At 35.4% G+C, this 24,618-nt stretch overlaps 2 protein-coding genes across 2 annotated transcripts in view; one reads left to right on the top strand and one right to left on the bottom strand.

Annotated features, from left to right (window-relative positions):
- Window positions 1-24,618, top strand: part of LOC144973219 (uncharacterized) — a 498,849-nt gene that overhangs the window by 145,330 nt on the left and 328,901 nt on the right. The gene's annotated exons all lie outside the window — the stretch shown is intronic.
- On the bottom strand, window positions 15,936-16,394 carry LOC144973971 (uncharacterized). Its single transcript, XM_078916861.1, has one exon. The coding sequence runs from the start codon at window positions 16,392-16,394 to the stop codon at window positions 15,936-15,938; it is 459 nt and encodes a 152-aa protein (XP_078772987.1).

Here is a 24,618-nt window from a genome sequence, read left to right as displayed (position 1 = left end):
CAATACATTTTTTTTCCTTGAGCAAGAAATTAAACCCTTAAATTTCACTTTGCTTCTTTGACCTGCGACTGACGGTTGGTTGTCTTGTCTTTAAATTTAGAGATATTTCCTGGACAGATTTTCCCAGTGATGATTAATGACAACTTGTTGAAAGACAGCGAAACATATCTACATATCCAGCTTTAGAGTATATTCCACTTTAGACAATTTAATGTTTCATGAAAGGTAAAATTGATTAAACCCGCTGGTCATGTTGTGATGTACAAATGTAATTGAAATACGTTTCTGTTTATTTCATTTACTTTTAACAGAGTTACTGTCAACTGACAAAACAAAATACGTAGTAAAAATCTATCTCTCTCTTTCACAAAAAAAGAGAAGAAAACCCTCCTCCAGGATTGAAATCCTAAAACAAAAATAAATAACAACATGGGAAATTTAACTGTCTTTTAATATTTGGAAGAATGAATGCAAAGTATTAATCCCTAACGCAATAAAAACAAAACAAAACACTACAAAACAGGATAGCTGTAAAGGAAGCGATCTCTGATATCGATCAGCCCATTGTCTTTAAAATCATCTTATTTTTTTGTTCACAAATTTTTGTGTCTGGTATTTCGTTACCAATACGATCTTGTCCGTCCTGTTCTTGTCAAATAAATTCGTTTAGTCATTGATTTCTTATCTCAGTGGAACGCCCCAAATTCTTTGTCAATGTTTGGGAACAACGGCCAGAGAAGTTCCAATGAGAAAGCTGTCGTACCATGTAAAACACATTTTTCATTTTGACATGAAACCTTTTAATTCGTACTTTGATATTGAAAGACATACCCGACATTTCATAATTAAGAGTTCTCGGATTAATTTTTTTTGAAAAGTTGGAATCTCTGAATTAATCTTTGATATATGGAGAGAAAGTTTTCTGCCTAAAGAAAAAAATGCAAACAAAAATAAACAAACAAACAAACAAACAACTAAAAATCACTTAATCCTTTACAGTCCTTGTGGAACACCGGGCTTCAACAGTAGGACATCTTCACCGTATTGTTCTGTGTCTTCTTCATCTCTCCACAGGACATTCCAGCCAACTTCACCTCTTGTTCACAAGACCTTCATGTTTTTTTGGCCTCCCAACCTTCCTTTTTTTCCTGAAGGTCCCTGTCCACAGCGTGTCTCGTAATTTCTGTTGTTGATTGAGATTTTTTTTTGCTAATTTCCTCATGTCCAGCTTTTAACCACAAGTCTTTATTACATATTTTCTCAGGCCATCTGAATTGGACGAAACGTCCGCCATTTTCATTCATAGTACCCACTGCTTGATTACCCCTGATGTATTCCCTTCCTCTATTATCTGATCCTACTTTTGCATTAACGTCACTCATCCGAATTTTGATGGCTTTGCCAGTAGCTATATCAAATGTGGTCTGAAGCATATAATAAAACTCATGTTAATTTCTTTGTCGGAATTTTAGGTGGATGCATAGACTTGGATGGCATAGCGACTTTTCTCCCTTTGGAATTAAACCTAACTGACAAGATCCTGGATGAAATGGGTTCCCATTCAATGTTCGGGGTCATCGGGATTGCAACTCCTTCTGTGTCGTCATCATGACCTGAATAAATAATATGTTCTCCAGACGAGAGAGTGGAATGTCCTATTCTATTCCATCGGCTATCGCATATTCCAAGTTGCTCTGCTCATCTCTCTTGCTACGTGAGATGACTTTCCGGTCTCATACATAGTACGGATATTACAGGTTCCAATCTTTGTGCCGGAGACTGTAAATACAATATTATGTTCTGTTGAAGTTTCTGTAGCTTTGTATTTTTCAACAGGGCGGGGCTGCTAACCCTACGCCCAATCCTTCTACTTTTTCCGGGCTTGGGAACGGCAAGTGCACTTTGCAAGTGCTCTAGGCGGAGTTCAAAAATAACAGAACAACATAAAACAAAAACAAATACATAACACATATAAAAAACTATCAAACAAAAGACAAAAACAAAATTAAACCACACCCCCCCCCAAAAAAAAAAAACCCAACCAACCCCCCCCAAACAAAAAACAAAACAAAACAAAACAACTAACCCCCCCCCCCAAAAAAAAAAACAAAAAACAAAAACAAAACAAACAAAACAAACAAAAAAAAAAAACCCCAAAAAACAACAGGACAATAACCCATTTTGTGACTAAACGACAGAGAGATAATTTGATTAATTTGAATTGATCATCATCATCCTCATCATCATCATTATTATTACAAAATTGATGGTGATAGTGCTTATGACAATATTGATAATTGTCTTGGACGATGATACCGATCGGACAACTCGGATGACATCGATTTTGATCTTTCACCACTAATTGAAATGATCAATACTATATTCTTTTTGTTTCTTTGTCAGCCTTCTGTGTACATGTTTGAACAACTCCACAGACCGCCGTCCTGGAGTGTAAAGGTCGTTGTTACTGACAAACAGCATTACAAATGGCCTTGTGATGGCTGACACAAAATATTTGGATAAGAATTTTTGTAGTTGTTAATTTGATGGGAAGAGTATTATGTCCTTTGGAGGCGGCGATGTGGATATTGGTGATGAGAATGTAAACATGTGACTAGCAATGGTGATGTTAGTATTAATTAAGACTGCGATGATGGTGATGATGTAGTGGTTATGATGGTGATGATAATGATGATGATAATAATAATAATGATGATGATGATGATGATGATGATGATGATGATGATGATGATGATGATGATGATGATAAAGTTATTGATGATGTTATGTTTACCTATGACGACATGATGATGAGGATAATGACGAAGAGGCTGACAACGGCAACGGCGGAGATGATGAGTTAAATAATGTTAATGATACATGATGACAATAATAATGATAATGATAATAATAATAATAATAATAATAATAATAATAATAATAATAATAATAATAAAATAATAATAATAATAATAATAAGAATGATAATAAATATGATAATGATAATAATAATAATAATAATAATATAATAATAATAATAATAATAATATTAAAAATATAATAATATATAATAAAATATAATAATAATAATAATAATAATAATAATAATAATAATAATAATAATAATAATAATATTAATAATAATATAATAATAATAAATAATAATAATAATAATAATAATAATAATAATAATAATAATAATAATAATAATAATATATAATAATAATAATAATAATAATAATAATAATAATAATAATAATAATAATAATAATAATAATAATAATAATAATAACAATAATAATAATTATAATGATGATGATGATGGATGCAATGATTACTTATTGCGGACGACTGAGATGCTTGTAATTTTGCTGATTTGTTGTTGATGGAAATCCTATTGATGACAATAAAGGAAACGATAATGATGATGCTTATGAAACAAATAATGATACTGATACTGATACTAACGCTGACGACAATTACTCTTATTCTAATTTTATTGCACTCCTTTAATTATGGGGAAATCCTATTTTTTCTATACATATTATCGTATTCATAAACTATTTCTTTGTAAAAAATATGGAACACGCAATAAACGTTATTATCTCCCAACATCCGGTCTCATATCAATACTCATCCGGTTCATATTTGGTGAAGGTGATTGGTTAAATAGAAATAATCAACATAATTTCTTTGGTGTGCAAAAGAGTGTATGCCACTCAATGGTATTTGGTGAAGAAAAAAAAAGGCAAATTGCCCAGACGGCTTAATATCCGTTAGAAATTAACAGACGATGAGAGAAGTCTTTAAAGACATCTTTTGTGTAATCATATTGATAAATATATATCGGGGGTATTGTCTAACACTCTTGCATCCTTACATTTTGGAATAGGGTGTGATGAAAAGTATGATGAAAAAATCTGGTTCAAATCTCATTGGAAGTCTGAAACCACTCTTTTTGTAGACTAGAATTACCTTATGTAATTGATCTTCTGTGATGGCATCTTATTTTCTAGTCTAAATATATGCTGGTCGTCAATAAAGACCACCTATCCTCTTTCTTTCACGTCTCTTAATCTTAAGAATCGGCCAAGACATCCTGTCACTAAAATAGTTATGCCACTTTTTGATTCAATATGTAACCTTATCATTATTAGTCCCCCAAAGGATCGCTTACATACACACCTCCAAGGAGTATGGAACGGGAAGAGTAGAATGTGTGATGTCACTACTTCTCAGTCCTATTCTAGACATGTTCTCAATCGTGCTACAGCTTTCGAGGTTGCGGAGAGAACAAAGTTCGGAAACAAAAGGCAAGAGTGTGATAAATCTTTTCTCCTGCTTCTGCCATTCAAACGATTATGATTTCTATATTTCGAATTGAAAGGCACCAACTGTGTTTGGATGATATTGTTACAGTGAATGACATAATCAGTCGGATGGTGAAAAGGTTTGAACTGAGATATTGTCAAGTTTAGTTACAAGGTCATTTTTATCAAAATGAGTCCATGTCATAAATGATTAAATCAAACCTATTCATTGTACATCTTCGGGAAATATCAAAGCTTAATTTCACTTCTAAATAGTTTTTAAAGCCAGTCAAGTTTAAAAAGTATGAAATTTGAGAAAAGTTGCTGGATACCTTTCCCATACATCTGACCATAACTTCATGAAAAATCATCCGATTTACTTCAAATAAAGATTAAATGCTCTGGGGAGCATATTCTTTCCGAACATGCAAAAATAATAAATAGAAAATACAAAATTTTCACCTTCTGACTGATTATGTCATGCACTGATACATATTTGTCGTCTTATTTATTTTACATAAATTTAATGTTTGATAGTTTGACGTCACAGTTCTTTTTTGTAATCTTGATAATACTGCATGTTACTATTTATGGGGAAGGGGATTAAATATAGAAATTCTGAATCGTTTGTAGAAATGTACTGTTCAAGTTTTCATAGAGACTTATCGAATTCATTGGACATTTACGTTAACTTGAAATATCAGACGCTAAAATCTACTATTCTGTAAAATTATAACGAATAACGAAAAAAGACTCGTTTGAGGGATGGGTAAAATATTTCTCGTACTCTTGCATTTTGGAATCCAAACTTTGCTCTCATTGCGCTGTCGCAAGTTCCAACAACAATTGATAACACGTCCGGAATTTAAAAAAAAGCAAGAGCTCAAGAATCCCTAAATGACAAGGACCATGCTGGTCCCTTGTGGGAAATAGGCGTGTGTACTTTCCATTAACCCCCAACGCTCGGCCGCTCCCAATCTTGTTTGAAAAAAAAGCACATCAATTTATCAGGGTCGAAATTGGACCGAGCTTGGTATTATTTACATCAAATATTTTGACAGAGCCGAGTTTGTCATGAGCAGGCTAAAGGGAAGGAAGATGAGTGGACGATTATGTGTGTTTGTGTGAGTGGTTGTGTGTGTGTGTGTGTTTGTATGTATGTGTGTGTGTTGAGGGAGGAGGGAGATGGATCGATTACAAGTGGATTACTACTGTCTTGGAATTAAGTGTGGTTATTGTGTTGGTGATTGGTGCCATGTGTGTGTTTGTGTGGAAGTGATGAGTGTATTGGCAGTGCTGAGATGATAAATGTTGGTTGTAGTATTAGCAGTTTTTAAAAATTAATTTTTCTCGATGTGGTGGTTATGTATTGTCATGATCGTAGATGCAGTTGTTGTCATAATTGTAGATGTAGTGGATATCATCGTGGTCGTAGGTGCACTGGTTGTTGTCATAGTGATAAAAGCAGTGATTGTTGTCATGTTCGTAGATGGAGTGGCTGTTGTCATCGTAGTTTTCAGTAGTCATCATGATTGAAAGTGTGGTATAGTTATTGTCATAGTGGTAGATTCAGTATCTAGTTATTGTCATAGTCGTAGATTCAGTATCTAGTTGTTGTCAAAGTCTTAGATTCAGTAATGTTGTCATAATCGTTTTCAGCGGTTATCATACTTGTAGATGCAGTAGTTGCTATCATAGTTGTAGATGAAGTGGTAGTTGTCAAAGTCTTGGATACAGTGGTTATTATCATAGTTGTAAATGAAGTGGATATTGTCACACAAGTAGATTCAGTAATTGTTGTCATTTACTTGGATGCAATAGTTGTTTTTCTTTATAATTTAGATGCCATGGGCCCAATATTATGTAAGCGGAATAGATTTAGTTATTTACTAGTCTAGTAAATGATTTCCTAGTCCTAAGCTTAAGGGAAGTAAGTGACAAAAATCGAATTTTATGAACATTTTCAAGTCTCTGACTAGCTAGGCTATTGCCTAGAAGTGGGCGTTGTAAGGACGGTGACTAATTTGGCTATTTTGTGCTGATAACATCACGCTCTCTAGTATATGATGGCAGGTAAGATACCAGCCCTGATACTTTCAACTCAAAAGATTTCCAAAGAGGAAATTACCAACACATCCGGTATAGATAATTTTTCGTTCCGTTTCATATTTGAACTTACTTTTGCCATGATGGATCAGATCACGTGATATTGGCTGTCGACTGATCAGACTACAATGATGTCGAAGGCGGACTGTCAATTCTATATTTCGGCCAATGAAAGCTTCATTGAAACTCCAACAAATTGAACCACAAAAAAAAAAACCTACCAAAAACAAACAAACAAACAATAAAAAAGAAAAGAGAAAGTGTGTTCTGATGAATTATATTATTTCAGACAGTTACAATGCCAGCAGAATAACTTTTGTCTCTACTATACTTGCTGATAGTTTTTTTGGCTGTTCTTTGAAGCGAATCCTTCAACTTCGAGTCTCCGTTCACTCGCAACTCGCGAGTCGATTAGATTCAGTTTTTATTGTTTATTTTTTACTCACAAAAAACTTAAACGTTCGACGATCTACACTCATCTTACTGTATTTTAAAGCCGATGTCTATAGCAACAGGACACGTTTTGCCTCTGTTCTTCGTAACCGACGTATTTCTTTTCCTAATCGAAGCTCTCTCAATCTAAAAATAACTGTTATCTTGTCAACGCTATGATGTGTCCTAGTAATTTGTCTCAGACCAAGCTTGAATTCCGACCTTGGCAAATAACTAAAACTTAGCCAAACTTAGTCCGAAGGTGCCGTGATTTTAGTCGTGGACTTACTTGGTCAGCTCACATAAAACTCGATTTTTTCAAGTCCTTGACTTTAGTCAGAGACAAAGCGCTAGTCCCCGTTCATAAAAAAGGGCCTTTGTTGCAGTGATTGTGGTTGTTACTATAGATGGAATGGGTGCCGTTTTAGCCGTAAATTTAGTGGTTGTTGTCATAGTTGAAATGTAGGGTTGCTTTTATATCAATATATTCAGTGGTTGTGTTCATAGTCATGGATGCAGTGCGTAGTGTCATAGTTGTAGGTGCTCTTTCCCAAGGATTTAACACTAGGGCTGCAGTTCAGCTATCATCGTCACTGATCAGGTCCCTGAATACACTTAAAGTCGGTTGTTTCAGCATTGACGAATTCTTCGTCTCCTTCTTCTTCTTCTTGGTTCTGACGGACCCATCCCCACATTTTGACTCGATCTTGGCGATCAGGTTCATTGAGTTGGTAATTAACGAGTATGTGAGAAGCGGTGAACTTCAGATCATTCAAAAAACGATTGCCTCACACTCTCTTACGATATCGAAAGCCTTGTTTTGGTTGACCAAAGTGAGTTGGTCTTTAGAATTTAAAGATTTAACTTCTCTGTTCCGTGTTTGCCCACTCACGGATTCTTCCTTGTATTGTCATACCTTTCATTGTTTGACTTGGGTTGTTAATAGATGGAGAGATGAAATATTGCTTGAGAGAAAAGGCTTTTTCTTCTGCCAAAAAAAGGCCATGGTTTGAAACTAGAAATCGATACGAAACATTCTTCACCACGAAATGTAAGAGTGCAAAATTTTCCAGCATACTAAAAACATGGTAAGCTTTTGTTATCGTACTTAACCAGTTAACTGCCCGTACCTCGCGAGATCCTAGGTTTGAGAGTTTTTGCTATGATGAAGGTCATTTAAGTCCATCGATATTTGAAGGACGTTTTTTTCCGGCCAATTTTTAAATATGCGTTTTTTCCAGAGTAAAGCAGGTGACTGGTTCATGCCGGTTGCAATAAAGGTATCAATTTCATACTTGCAATGCCATTTTTGACCATAAAACTGATTTTTTTCTTCAAATTTCAATGATGTGAATCGAAAATTGAAAGAGTTATCGCAAATATATTTTTACTATGCACTTTTGTTGTGCCAACGTTACGTGTACGAGTAATGTCGTTTTTCAAATGTCTTTTATTTTTATTAGGGTCTCCGAGGCCATTGGTGTTTCGGATCCGTGTAAAAGTTAAACTTTCTAATAGGCCTAATAAGTAGACACAAAATAATATTTTTACCCGATTGGAACTTGGATCTGACTTCAAGTGGTCGAATTATAATTCCAATCGACCAAATACTTTTCAGATATCAATCTTACCAACTGTAAAGAAAAATGAACTTTTACACGAATGTGAAACACCACGGTTTTTTTTTTTCACTAGGCGGTGACTCTACTACTCTGTATTGGTTTTCATTCAAGGAAAGATGAACTTGAATAGCTTGCCAAGAGATGAATGGGGATTGGAATAACTAAAGAATATTTAATGCAACCTTGTATAATGTCTGAATCTCTCTATATAGTATATATCTCTCCATCTCTCTCTCTCTCTCTCTCTCTCTCTCTCTCTCTCTCTCTCGTGCTGGCCTACCCCCTCTCCCTGTTTCTCCATGTGCTCACCCAACTTTTCGCTTCTTCTTCTTTCATCATCATCATCATCATCATCATCATCATCATCATCATCATCATCATCATCATCATCATCATCATCATATTATGTTTGAGATTTTATTGAAAGTGTGAATGTTATTTCGTGAACCTAAAAAAAATAAAATTCGGTAATTCTAGTAATCTTCACTTTACACTCGATTGTAGCGAAACTGTTATCACGGCATAATGATACCTTTTTGAGACGATTGGTCACATTTTAAAGGATTTATAAGAAATTAGTTTCGACGATATTGGGAAAATCATCATCATCATCATCATCATCATCATCATCATCATCATCATCATCACCATCCTCTTCATCTTCTTCCTCCTCCTCACTCCTTCTCCATCTCTTCTTCTTTTTCTTCTTCTTCTTCTCCTTCTTCTTCTCCTTATTCTTTTTATTCTTTGTCTTCTTTCTCCGGCTATGTGGTCTTGTGGAATAACACTCACTTTCGGATCGAAAGGTCCTAGATGCGCATAATTGAATCCCTGGAAAATGCTCTTTACAGATATTCTTTCACCGTACTCATGTATAAAACGAATATCCGGCCCTTAACAGCGTTGTCTCTGTCGGAAAAAAAAATTAGTAAAATCGCCTAACAGGCGCCATATTTCGTTCTACATGTTACGTTAATTATTGGTCAAGAACCCTTTGTAAAGCGCTTTGATTTAGTGGGCATTGCTCAATATAAAAAAAAGCTCAAAATTTCTTCTTCTTTTTCTTCATGCTATCACTTCTCGTTCTCTTGAGCGAATCTGGCATAGTAATAAATCACTCACCTTTAGATTGAAAGGGTGATGGAGAAAATCCCAATGAGGATACTCGTATTTTATTCAAGGCTTATCAGACTTTGAATTTTATTGTTTTGAAATCTACAATAACGTTTTATATACCAGGTTTAGTTTAACTTTAACCTGACATTTAATTTAGATCATTTCTTGATCATTAAGAGAGCAGCAATAGTAATATGATTTGGGATCCTGTATGGAGCTGGAGTCGAAACCCTGAGATTGCTGTAGTTATTTTATAAGCCCCAATCAGGTAATGAAACAGTAGTCCTTCAGAGCATATAGGCCCGTGGAAACGGACAATAGCAATTTCTTGCTAGTTTATCGCAAAGTACTTTCCGGGTGGACATGGGTCCGAAAAAATATCGACTGCACCCGGGATGAAGTAAGTGCTCTACCAACTAAGCTACCCCTGAAATGTGTTATGTGGGGATTAATAAGACGCATAAATGTGAGGTTTTAGCCTGATATATGATGTTTGATACTTTATTGAAAGTATGAATGTTATTTCGTGAATCTAAAATTCGGCAATTCTAGTAATCTTCACTTTACACTCGATTGTCAGTGAAACTGTTATCACGGCATAATGATACCTTTTTGAGACGATTGGTCACATTTTAAAGGATTTATAAGAAATTAGTTTGGACGATTTTGGTAAAATTACCAAATTTGTGGGGAAAATGGCATTTTATCAGAATTTTTAAACCTCCACCCACCATTCTCCTCAATCCCCTCCCTTTCGCTATTTTTCTTTTTTTTTTTTTTCTCTACGTTTTCAACCTTTTCTCATCAAACATATTATTACCTCGTCCTTTTTTTTCTTGTTCTTACTTTTCAAAATTTATTTATATAATTTTTTCCTTTCCTTTCCCTCGACACAATCAAAGACTTGGAATACTGTTTGACCTCTCCAGTCTAAAAGTAGACGGACATCCCGACAAATGACATAACAAAATTTACTCAGTCATCCGTCAACAGTTCCTGGACTGCCCAGGGGCGACTACTCATCCTCTACTGCCCTGGAACAGGGGGGACGGATTCGGAATTCAGTTCCCCATTCCGTTTTCAGTGGAGGCTAATCAAGTCTTGAACGGTCATTGAGTCACAGGACGCAGGGCACAAATTGGGGGGGGGGGGGGGTATCAATCACGGTGATTTCCTTTGGTTATGTCCGTCTTTGGTAAGTGAATGTCCGGTGGTGTCTATAACCGTGTCAGTAACGCGGCGTCCCATTTAGAAACTAAACCAAGCGACATTGGGTGTATTCAGTATTCGGATGGGTGATATTGATCGAAGATGATTGGAAAATTTATTCTAGAGCTTTGTCCATGTGTAAGGCACAAAAACAAAACAACAAAAAACAAACAAATCACGTCATTCGAATCAGGTATGAATAATTACTCGGTAAATGCAGTTAGAAACGGATGCTATAAGAGTGTATCTATAACAAGAGATATCAAGAGATACTGTCTGAAATGAAAACGTGAGTTTTATGCGGCTTTCTGTCGGATAAGACAGACGAAGCAATCTAAATCTCAATGAACATATTACACCGTGGAATTGGGCTATAATATTATAAAAACGCGAGTGCAAAATCTACTCAAACATCATTTGTTAGACAGTTGCGAGCTTCAGAATTTTTTTTTTTGCACCCCATTATGTAAGAAATGAGAAATGGAAAATGTCAGAAGAGGAAATGGAATGAGAAAAGAAGACATTGATTAAAAGACTTATTAAATTGCTGTGAAACATTTTTTTGTAAGAACAGTAATTTAAAAACAAAACAACGATAAAAAAACCCCGAAACGTAACAAAACCTAAAGATAAGGAGTAAAGCAAAGCAGTTATGAGGGAAAAAATCGAAAAAAATATCAAAAGACGAAAAGAACGCGAAAAAGAGGGGGAAAAAGGATAATAACAAAATCCCATACCCCAAGACTTTGCCCAGATTGTTACGACCAAACTTTACAAAGGCTAGCATCGAAATAATACATTAGGGAGCAGGCACTGGTGTAAGATAAAAATCCATCGAGGCAAGCTAATATTTTGAAACGTTATCTATATTATTTCTTTCTTCATTGTCTGTTTCACAAACGTTTTTTCAGAATTTTATCGGAATCTAAGAAACAGCAAAAACAGATAGAAATCACAGCTATTCACTATTTTTGTGACACAATCTATTCTTTAAAAAATTATAGGGTTGTTTCCAACAGCCTTTATTAAATGTTAGCCAATGAGCACAGAAATATTGGCAAATCTACGAGTATCTGCAAACCTTTTAAAATTAAGAGTAATTCTTTTTATCACTAGTTGACTCAGTTGATGATGTATAAAAATACTTGGGCATAAGGATCGGTCATTTGAAATTGGGAATAGCCATCTGGCCGCAATGTTGCCAGATTCATTTGCGCGCACATACAGACTTTTTACCAAACCGATTTTGATCGTTCATTACTTAAAAGATTAGTCTCGATCCATGTTAATTTCCACAATACAGTAGTAAAATAATTAAAATAGATGAGTGCCTGTGCGTTATAACCTTTACTTCTTAATTTTTTTCGGGTTCTTCTACACTAGTAAGTAAAATAAATCACTGGATATCCATGTCGCATTGTAGCCAATCGATCTTTATTTGCCAGTAGAACGATTTTGAGAGAATCTAGACGTATCCCCTGCTTGTTTAAGTGATGTGTTGAAGAATGACACTGAGCGTATTGATTGGACTTACTGTCTCAAAAGAAATTCTTTTTCTTCTCCCCATACCCACTGAATTGTTTTTCTTCACTATTCACATCTTATTACCTACATCTCCTTATTGTCTCCTCCTCCTCCTCCTCCTCCTCCTCCTCCTCCTCCTCCTCCTCCTCTTCCTCCTCCTCCTCCACCTCCCCCACCACCACCTCCTCCTTCTCCTCTTCCTCCTCCACCACCTCCCCCAGGACCACCTCCTCATCCTCCGCCTCCTCCACGCCCTCCTCCCCCTACTTCTCTTTCCCTCCTCTCCACCATCCCATTCTCGCTCTTATTTTCTTCTCCTTTCTTATTTTTGTCACCCTTTTAATAATAATAATAATCTTTATTGTCCAAATTAAAGGCAATTCATGTGAGATAAACAATGCTCAGTTTGGTTCATGGTATGAACATCAACACATTTACAAATACAGACACAGCCATACACGAACATACACGCTTGCACATTGTTTCTACACATGTATACAAAAGAAATGAGCGTACATACATACACATATACATACATACATACATACATACATACATACATACAAACATACATACATTCATACATACATACATACATACATACATACATACATACATACATGCAGACATACATACAAACCAGCATACCATCGTATATGCAAGCCTACATACATACATACATACATACATACATACATACATACATACATACATACATACATACATACATACATACATTACATACATACATACACACATACACACAGACAGACAGATAGAACGATACGATATATTTGCTGGGACAGCAGATAACCATATTATAAATATAGTGTCTTATAGTAAGAAGAAGATGGCAATGATTATGATGATGATGATGATGATGATGATGATGATGATGATGATGATGATGATGACTACGATAATGATGATGATGGTTATGATGATGATGATGATGATGATGATGATGATGATGATGATGATGATGACTACGATAATGATGATGATGGTGATGATGATGATGATGATGATGATGATGATGATGATGATGATGATGATGATGATGATGATGATGATGATAACGACGGCGGCAATGTCGTTGATGATGATTCACGCCACTGCTTCTCGTTATTTTCATTGGTTGTCTCATTTTTCCACAGAAGATTTGTTAATTAATTTTATGGCAGTTGGAATGAAGGTTGCCTTATGTCGATTTGTCCTACATTTTGCTTCTAGATACCGTCTTCCGGAGCGCAGAAGTTGGAATTTTTCGCTCAGCGGATGCCTCTTTTCGTTGATAATGTTAAAAGCTTTCTTCTCAATTGCATTAATATAAGTTGTGTCAAGGCTTCTAAGGTCGGTGTTAATTATTTTTGAAGCCTCTCTGAGGGTTCTATGTAGTTTGGATTTTACTTTGTTCCACAGCTTCCATACCACGTTGTGATGCCAAACGAAACGATACTCAATATTAATGACTTGTAGATTTGTATCATGGTCTTTCTGTTCACATTGAAAGACCTTAATTTTCTGAGTATATACAAGCGCTGGTTACATTTTTTGATGACATTTTCCTCTTCTTCTTCTAGATATTTTTGTTCTTGTTCTTGATTTTGTTCTTGCTCTTCTTGTTTTTTCTTCTTGTTCTTGTTCTTCTTGTTCTTGTTCTGGTTCTTGTTCTTCTTGTTCTTGTTCTTGTTCTTGTTCTTGTTCTTCTTCTTCTTCTTCTTCTTCTTCTTCTTCTTCTTCTTCTTCTTCTTCATCATCACCACAATATCATCATCATCATCATCATCATCATCATCATCATCATCATCATCATCATCATCACAATCATCATCATCATCATCCTTACTGACATCATTAACCTACTTATAAATTTGGCAACAACATAAATCACGAAAAAAATCTTTCTTTTAATATAAATGGCCAATTCTCAGTCACAATACGAAGATACCCTTTAATTCCAGTCTTTAAATTCGATGTGAATCTCTATGCATCCGCAATCTAAATTCCTAGATTCATGAATAAAGACGAGCTTGGTATTCATTGAAATTGAAAATAAATTGGCACCGCGAGAATGCAGTCAAAGCTAATCTGAAACGCCATGAATAGATAATGATCTTTTTAAAAATCCATGAATAGAAAATTCTCCAAAGAACGGAAGCGAGTGTATTCATTTTTTTGGGTTATTTTTAAAACCCAAACTCGATTCTTTAAGTGAAAACGAAGTAAGATCTCTTAATGAATAACACGCGGCTCATCATCCAATTTCTAGATAGGACCTCTAACGTATTGGTAACGTAAATTACACACCCATTAATAAACACACTACAGCATAGACAGATTACCCCCCCCCCCCCAATTAAAAAAATAAAAACAAAAGGGAAAAAAAGACAAACTCACCCTCCCAAGGCCAACATAAACAAAACAAAATACAAAATCAACCTCCACCAAACTAACAAACAAACGAAGAAAATAAAAGGAACCAAATAAGAAAACAACAAAACATATACGAAAACAAAAAACAAAAAAAAAAAAAAAAAAACAAAAAAAAACCCACCAAAAAACAAAAACCAACAAACAAAAAAAACCCATAAAATAATACCAAAAACCAAAAAAAAAAAAAATGCCCCCCACCGTCCAAAAAACAAAAAGTAATAACACAAACAAACAAAACATAAAACAAGAAAAAAAAATCAAAAACAAAAACAAAGCAGGAAAACAAACACATTCCCCCTCCCCCTCCCCCCCAAAAAAAAACCCAACAAAAAACAAAACAAAACCAAACAACTAACAAACCACAACAAAAGAAACCAAATCCAAACCTGGAACAGAAAAAGGCAAAACAAAACATATTTTGACTTGTCAAAATCTTTCTGACCAGTGATCGATGTGGGAAAATATTATGAATCCTTTTTCTGTAGTTCCAAATATCTTTTATTGTCATTATTATTATTATTACTCTGCCCAAGCCGATTTTGTGGGCAAATTAATCCATAGGATAATATCTTGGCATGCCTGCTCGGGATTTATAAGCCTTTTCAGGTCCACAAAGCTGCCAACCTATCCATCATCTGTATCCTCTTTGGCCGGTTATATGTACCATAATAACGATCCATCTGGCCATCCAGTTCTTGCTATGATTGACTCATTACGATCATTCTCTCTATCTTCAGTGGTTGCTTGTTTATGAAATAAAGTTTCAAAAAGAGATTCTAGAAAGATATAATAATTTTGATAGATTTTGTCCGGGGTGCTGTGCAATATTTTAGTTTGAGGACAATTGATATTAATTTAGCTTTAATAATAATAAATGTACATTTATATAGCGCTTATGCCGAAGCTTCGAAGCGCTTCACATAAAATATATACACATACATACACATACATGCCCACACTTAACTGAATGTATACACGAGTGCACACACACACACACACACACACACGCACACAAACGCACGAACGTATGCGCCTTGCAATAATTCCTGGCATAATCTAATTTAAATACTTCCCAAAGAGATATGTTTTCAGTTTATTTTTGAATTTATCAACGCTGCTTTCAAGTCTGACTGACAGTGGGAGTGAATTCCAAGTGATAGGGCCTACTTTACTGAATGATCTATGAGCCAAAACGTTCAAGATTAGCTTTTGGAATTTGAAGGTGATCCAATTTTGAGGACCTGAGATTTCGAGTGGGGTTGTAGGGGACAATCAAGTCTTGAATATAGGCAGGGCTTCGTGAATTGATGGCATCAAAACAAAGTAGAGCAATTTTGTATTCAATACAATCTTTAACTGGTAGCCAGTGTAATGCCCTCAACATCGCCTTGACACCCATCGAGTCACTGCGACCAATACCTAGGACAAGTCTTGTTGCTCTATTCTGAACTTTTTGTAGTTTTTCGAGTTTTATGTCAGACAGACCAACAAGTAGCGAGTTACAGTAATCAAGGCGTGACAGTATCAGTGCACAAACGACCGTCTTCAACAAATGGAGAGGAATGTATTGTTTCATTCGATGGATTCTCTTTAATTTAAATTTCATGGTTTTGATCATCTGGTTTATTTGGTGTTCCATGCTGAAACAGTCGTCGATCACAACGCCAAGGTTTTTCGCTTTCGATGATATACTGATTTGTCAATCACCAACAAGTATTGATGGTAGCATTGCTCAATATCAGATAAAGCTGTATGTATGCCCGATGGTACAGCGGATTTGTACAATTGCCATATGCAGAAATGACTCGCCCAAGTGGCATTGTATACAGCACGTAAATTACAGGACCGAGTACTGAGCCCTGAGGAACTCCAAACTTTAGTGGTAAGGGGTCTGACTGTTTGCCATTAACCAAAACAGACTGGGTTCTACCAGTAAGATACGATGCAAACCATCGCAGTACAATATCGTTAATACCATAAATATTAGAGACTCTGGATTAAAATTAAGTGGTCGATAGTGTCAAACGCAGCTGACAAGTCGAGCAGTGCAAGAATTGACACTTCGCCATTGTCACACGATAGCAACAAGTCGTTGACAATTTTCAAAAGCGCCGTCTCTGTACAGTGTCTTTCCCTGTATGCAGATTGGTATTTTTTGATCAGTTTATTTGCCAAAAGGTTGTCTTTCAGTTGTTTCGAGACAATTTTTTCGAGAATCTTAGAGATGAAGGAAAGATTGGATACAGGGCGGTAATTGTTCAAATTGTCAGGGTCTAAATTGGGTTTCTTACGTAAAGGGGTTACAATTGCTGATTTATAACAATCAGGCACAGATCCGGAAGATTCATTAATAATCAAAGTTACATAATCAATGGTTGAATCTAAACATTTCATGAAAAGTGTTTTTAAAGGATCAATGGCGCATGATTTGGATGCAGATGACACTATGACATCTCTGACTTCCGAAGAGCTAACCTCCCTAAATTTGTTGAAAGTCGGTCCCTCAAAAGGCATGACTTCACACTCAATGGCGATGTCATCCTGACCCGAATCAAGCTCAGTTCTAATTTTCAAAACTTTTCCATCAAAATACTGTGCAGAAGATTTTGGTAAGTCACACAATGGGATAATTGATGCAAATAAATTTGATTTTGATTTTCCACTAATTTCATAAATAAAGTTAAAAAGAATCCTTGAATTTGGGCATTCTTCAATTTTGTTCCTATAGTGGGTGCTTTTCTCGTTTCTGATGATATATTTAACTTCCTCTGTACACCGCTTGAGTGCCGCTCGATCCTCTGGATGCTTTGTGTGGAGCCATCTGCGTTCAGCCACACGACGTTGTCGTTTTGCTGCATTGACGATGTCGGAAATCCATGGCGCAGGACGATCTGTGACCGTTCTAGTACGCAAGGGTGCGTGTTTGTCCAAAACCGTCGACAGGGTGTTTTGAGGACGGACGAAAAAATCGCATCATTATCTTTTGAAGTCAACTTGTCTCTGATATCTTCGTTGAATCTCTCGATATGGATGGCGCGGAGATTGCGGAATGTGACTTCTATTTTGTCTCTCTTTGGCGTAGGCACATCGATGTTGTATGTGATGGTGAACTGGTCCGAACGCACTGGTCTGTAACTTTCAGGTTGATGACTTCGACTCCTGATGTTACGAGCCAGTCGATGATATGGCCTTTTCCGTGCGTCGGTGTTTGGATATGTTGGGTAAGGCTGTGGTGATCTAGAATTGCTCTTGTAGCAGCAGAGTGGTGATCGCTTGTAGAGTCGTAGTGGATGTTAAAATTACCAATGATCGCGAAACGTTTGGAGTACTCAGTCGTTGATTCAATCAAACTTTCAAAGTTCTGAACAAAATCTCGATGAGTCGAGAAATTCTGCGCCGATGGTGGTGGATGGTATAGACAAAAGAATACAGTGTTGAGAGTTATTAATTTGAGACACTCGAATGATGGGCACGTTGTAACTTTTTCAAAGTTCAGTTTCAAATGTTCTTTATAAATAATGCCCCCTGGACCAGTGGAACGTGGATGGAAAATTATGTTGTAATTGGCAGGTTTTAGTTCATTCAAAATGACCTCGTCTCCGTTTTCGGCAAGCCATGTTTCCGTTATAAGAACAATGTCACTATTGGCGTCGGTAATCATATCATTAATGAGGGCCGCTTTGTTTTTCACTGATCGTGCATTAAAGTACATAATACTGGCACCATTAGATTCTAAAATGATATGCAAGAAATGAAGGGAGCCGAGAAGTGTCAGATCAACACAATTGGCCAGATGGGTCTGTGATTTCGCTCCCAAATAGAGTGACAATTTTATTTTCTGTTTAATTCTGGCACTTTTCGATTTCTTTTATTTTTCATTGTGTCTGCTTGTACATTTTTTTTTTGGGAAAAAAGAGATGTTAGCCTTGGGTAAGAACAACTTCATTTGATAATAACATTTGCTCCTAACAGGATTGCTAGTCTTTAATCATCACCATCATTGCCTTTTTCACCCTGGGCCAGGGTATAGGCCACAGACAAACAGTTTCCATCCTTCTCTATCCTGAGCTAACTTTTTTTTTATCTCATTCCATGTCTTACCACTTCTCTGTATATCAGCTTCTTTAATTGCCTGTTGTCCTTCATAAATTCTGTCATTCCAGAAACTCTTCGATCGCCCAAGCTAAAAAAAGGATTTGGTTTGTCCGTCTGCGTTTCTGTAACGGTTTGAGTTTTACGGAAAGGGGTGTTAACCCTTTGCCAACCCCCAACCTGACTCAAAGATGGGGAAATCACACACCATTAGTCGCCTTTTACGACACGTTGGCTTGGCGTTAGCCTATTCTTGACCCTCTCAGTTGAGGGTACCCGGACCAAAATAAAAAAAACCTTGGTGTTTAAAGAAAAAGTTTGGCTTGAAAAATATGTTTTATCATTTCGATGTTAAAAATCACTTAATTTTGCTTATTCTATAGATTGATTAATATTTAATGCACATTCTATGCTAATTTTTACCCTTACATCACAAAATGTAATTTTTGAAGAGACTTTTTATGCTTTTTAGCAGAAAAAAAGCTATAAATGATAAATTTTGCAAAATCTATGACTAACTTTTTGTAAAATTATCTTGCAACCATGTTTCCGGTGAATAATGTGTCGCCTTTTGTAAAAGGGACGATTGACGATTACGTAACAAACAGGTTTCTAGAAATACAAAAGATCTTACTGGCGGATACCTTAAAGGTAGGAGATAGTTATACGCGTAAAATCTTACACGAGCCCTTTATAGATGTGACTGTCATCCTCAAAGGTTATTTGAAAGGTGATTTTACTATTCTTAGTTGACCGTAGGGGAAGAATACTTTTTTTTTGATACGCTCCGTAAACTATAATATAAAAATGAATGTGGTTTCATTTTTATTTTGGTTCAGATTAATTTTTCATCGTCTAGTTAACCCTGACGTGACAATGATTCGACAGGATGGGTCACCAAAATAGCGTACACACAAAAGTACATATAATCAATACACAGGGGCATAGATCGGATAAAGAACTTTTGGATACCATAATAACAATTCCTCCCACTTACAATGCCTATATTTGGACTACTACATCCCAAAACGAATTTCGAACTATCAGCGATTGATGAATAGGGTAGAGCAATCGTGGCGTCACACCTTCTACTCTTCCGGTTTCAAACTCCCTGGATGTGTGACAGTCCTTCGGAAGACTCAAAGTTTCAAAGTTTCAAAGTTTATTCAATCTTAGGCTTTCGCCAATAAATCAACAATTTGATACCAACATACATGAAAGTGAAGTGAAAAAAAAAAAAAAGAAAAGAAAAAGAAAAAAAGGTAAATGGAACCAAAAAATAAACTGATACACCGCACAAAAATACAACAATCGTAATACCATCAATACGTTCAATAATAATAATAATGATAATAATAATAATAATAATAATAATAATAATAATAATAATAATAATAATAATAATAATAATAATAATAAAATAATGATAATAATAATAATAATAATAATAATAATAATAATAATAATAATAATAATAATAATAATAATAATAAGAAGAAGAAGAAGAAGAAGAAGAAGAAGAAGAAGAAGAAGAAGAAAAAAGAAGAAGAAGAAGAAGAAGAAGAAGAACAAGAAGAAGAAGAAGAATATCAATAATAATAACAATAATAATATTACCATCACCACTACACCCCAATCATCACCGTTACCACCACCACCATTACCATTATCACTACCACTATCACCAGCACTTTTACATTTCGAATCAGTTTTTCTCATTTAAAAAAAATAAAAAATAAAAATAAGATATTGATACCCATCACAACAGACCTCCTCACTACCACGAAAATTCCCGTAGTACTACGGCTAAATCCCGAGCTGGATATAATAAAGGTTTTTAATTAAATGTCATTTCTTGAAAACGAATTTCTGGTGCCAGAGCTATCACATAGAGTTAAAAATATTTTTCCCCACGCATTATAAGGACAAACTGGTGGTTTTTAAGGGTAGTTAAAATGTCTACGATGTTATTTACCCTGAAAACTACTTATTACATTTTCCTATTTCAAGTAGGCAGGTCTGCCATGATAAGTATCAGTTCCATAGTCAAAATAAGACAAACAAAAATAACTTTATTTTAATCAATAATCCATACAATTTGATGACAACAGACATGAAAGTGAGAAAAAAAGGTAAATGAAACCAAAGCATAAAATGATACCATAAATAATCATAAAAATACAACATTGTAATACCACCAATACTTACAATAATAATAATAATAATAATAATAATAATAATAATAATAATAATAATAATAATAATAATAATAATAATAATAATAATAATAATAATAATAACAATAATAATAATAATAATAATAATAATAATAATTATAATAATAATTGTAAAAATAACAGAAGCGCCGCAGAAATAATATCTAGTATTGTATTTGTAAATGAGGACCACGCTTATATCCCATTCGTTGACAATTAAGAAGATAGAGATTATATCATGGTAATTATGTTTTGGATAATAAAGTTATTGACTTTTAGTAATACTAGGTGCTCCAAAATGCTTTGGTCTGGGTGATCTTTATCTTCGGGGAAATTCCAACATAATAAATAGCCCACCACTTATTTAACACATTTCTATCGTTGATTCAAGTTCTAGAAGAATGGGATTTTGCGAACATTGCCTAGAAGTTACAGACATATTAGTTTAACGTATTGTTTGGTAGAATTACAGAATTAATTCCCAAAGACAAATAATTGAATCTTTTAGAATATCACAAACATTTAAGTAATTTTCCGTACTGATATAGTCTAGAGCGAAACAAGCATGTGTCCTTCAATTATTCCATGTCAAGGGTTGGTTTCTTTGTTTTTAAGAATTTTACGGCGTTTGTGACGCATTGAAAGAACAGAAAATGTATAAGGTAGTCTAAAAGTATACTTTTCTCAAAGGCACCTGCGGATAAATAAGGCAAAGGTAAATGGTGCAGATAGGGCACCAAGAGCACCCCTCGGTGTACTTAGATTGAAATCGCTTAGAAGTCAAAGATACAAGCAAAGGGTCCTAACAAGTGAAATACAACACTTCTTTACAAATCACATCAAAACAGAAGAACCAAGAAAAAAAAATATATATATATTATATATCATAAAGAGCGTTTAGTTCTCATTACTCTATCTAGTATCAAATATAGAAGAATCGTTACGTCTCTGAAAGATAATTTATAAATCAAATAACGTAATGCCATCAATAATAAACTAATAATGAAAATATTACTTATTGAATCATAAGGTGGCAGAATAATTTTAGTAGCAGGATATATTATTGGCCGATTCTTGGGGTTAAGGGACGTGAAAGATTGAGGATTAATGCTATTTATTGAAGACCAACATGTATTTAGACTGGAAAATAAGGTGCCATCATTCTGAAACCCAAAGATCACTTACACAAGTTATTTATCCAGTCCTCGAGAAGACTGGTTTCACACTTTCAATGAGATTAGAACTAGTGTTTTGACATCACACTTTAGTTCCATGGTACTAAGATAATATTCATATGATAAATGAATGGAGAATTCATATATAGTGAGATACTTCAAAGTATTGATAACAGAGCGGAATTATGGGCTTGTTTTTAACAATTGATTGTTGTGTTGAATTGTTTTTTGAAATTGTTTGAAAATATCTCAATTACACCAATTAGACATGGGGTTCCGATAGCTCAGTTGGTAGAGCACTCGCTTCACAATCGAAGGGACTGAGATCGAACGCTGGGTGCAGTCTTGAATTTGTCTCTGACCCCCTTGTCCACTCAGCAGTGATTGGGTAGCTGGGTCTGTTAGATCTGTCGGAAATATTTTTACGCTAGACTAGTGACCTATCCAAAGACTGGCAAGCAATTGCTATTGTCCGTTTCACGCTATAGAAACTGAGATAAACTCCGGCTCCATGGGCTTTAATGCTCTGAAGGAATACTTTACACCAATAAGACCATAACAACTTGGGCTATCGCTTCTCCTGATACTCTTTAGAGTATAGACTAATCTATCACAAAATGTTTACAAAATTAATCCCATCTACTTTAATAATCATTGCTAGGCGGACAGCGGGGTAAGAAAACAATCCAACTCTAGAACTCGGATTCAAAACAGGTCCATTGGTTTGTAACTCGAGTGCTTTACAAATTGCCCTTTTATTCCCACTAGATACATTCCTTTGCAATTAATTATTTTTTATCTTCGCAATTTCTTTAAATCTTGTGGTGGAAGTTGATCAGTTATTACTTTCAACTCCACCCATGAAATGTTTTCATTTTTCCTGTTCACCCAACGGTCAAAGGATTAATCCTCCTTACCGACTATTTTTAGCATTCTTCCCATAATGCAATGCCCCCCCCCCCCCAACACTAAAATTGATTTTTTTTTAAAAACCTCAACAATCAAAGCATACTTAACATATTTTTGTTCTACAAAAAACATTAGATTCTTATAAACTAAACAAAGACTTTTCCTTAAATGTTCTTTTCTATTTTAATGCGTAAAAAAAAAAAAACAAAAAAACTGTGAATAAAAAAATTGTTCATTGTATAGTCACAAATTTGGCGACATTCCTGTAGTTGAGGCTTCAGTGCAACTATGAGGTCTTATTATATGACACTCGCCTTCGGATTGGAAGGCCCTGGGTTTTTGAGACCCGCTCGGCGCATAGTTGAGTCATTGGAATAGGCTCTTTACTTACATTTTCTCACCGTACTCAGGTGTAAAATGAGCACCTGGACATTAACAGCGTTGTCTCTGTCAGAAATAAATTGTAATATCGCCGAACAGGCTTCATGTCTGGTTCTACATGTTACGTGTTGCTGTTGGCTAGAGACCCTTTGTAATGCGCTTTGAGATGTTTAGTGGATATAGCTTTATATAAAAGCTCAAGGTTTTAAAAACTCTAGTTGGTGAGGTTAATCAAATTTCGCCAGAAATACATTGCGGCAGATCAGCATCCTGCCCAAAGGATTGCAAAAATTGTTGCTGTCAAACCACGATTTAGCGACCGGATATACTCCGTCTCCTGAGACTAAGGATTCAATGACTTTCTTTTTTTCTCTCACAAATTAAAAACTATGAATTAAAAAATACCCCCCCCCCCCTTTTTTTTTTTGCAACGGCACCATTAGAACCGTCGCCTAGGCATTCCATTAAAGAATCTAGATAATCCATTAAACAAGATGTCTGATGTCAACAGGAATCACCAATGTTGTCCAAGTGAGCAAATTGAAGGTTATGAATCTTGCCCAAAGAAAAAAAACGTCATGAAGTGGGACTCGAACCCGGGACCTCCAGGATCACAGTGCAATGCCTTAACCACTCGGTCACTTCGCCCTAACTAGAATCACGTTATTAAACTCCGTCCCATCTTATATTTGTAATTGAGCTTTTATATAGCGCAATGTCCACTAACTGTGCTCAAAGCTCTTTACAAAGGGGCCCTGACCAACAGCAACACGTAACATAAAGCACGAGACATGACGCCTACATGTAAGGCGATAATACAAAGTTTTCCGACAGAGACAACGCTGTTAACGGCTAGGTACTCTTTTTACACCTAAATACGGTGAGAGAATATGAGTAAAGAGTGTTTTCCAAGGACTCGCCGAGCAAGGATCTAACCCAAGACCTTCCGATCCGAAAGCGAGTGTCAAACCACAAGAGCACATAGTCGCCCAAATCGAAAAACAAACTCTTTGACCGTCTTTCTTAAGGACCACCTTTTAAACATCAAAAATAAAGGAGTCGTTTTATCGGATTGCCCAGAGTCTAATCC

The sequence above is a fragment of the Berghia stephanieae genome, chromosome 5 (assembly GCF_034508935.2).
Source record: "Berghia stephanieae isolate SIO BIC M18660-M18661 chromosome 5, UCSD_Bste_1.3, whole genome shotgun sequence".
Taxonomy (NCBI): domain Eukaryota; kingdom Metazoa; phylum Mollusca; class Gastropoda; order Nudibranchia; family Aeolidiidae; genus Berghia; species Berghia stephanieae.
The sequence above is the reverse complement of the archived record's forward strand: the minus strand, read 5'-3'. Positions and strand labels throughout refer to the sequence as shown.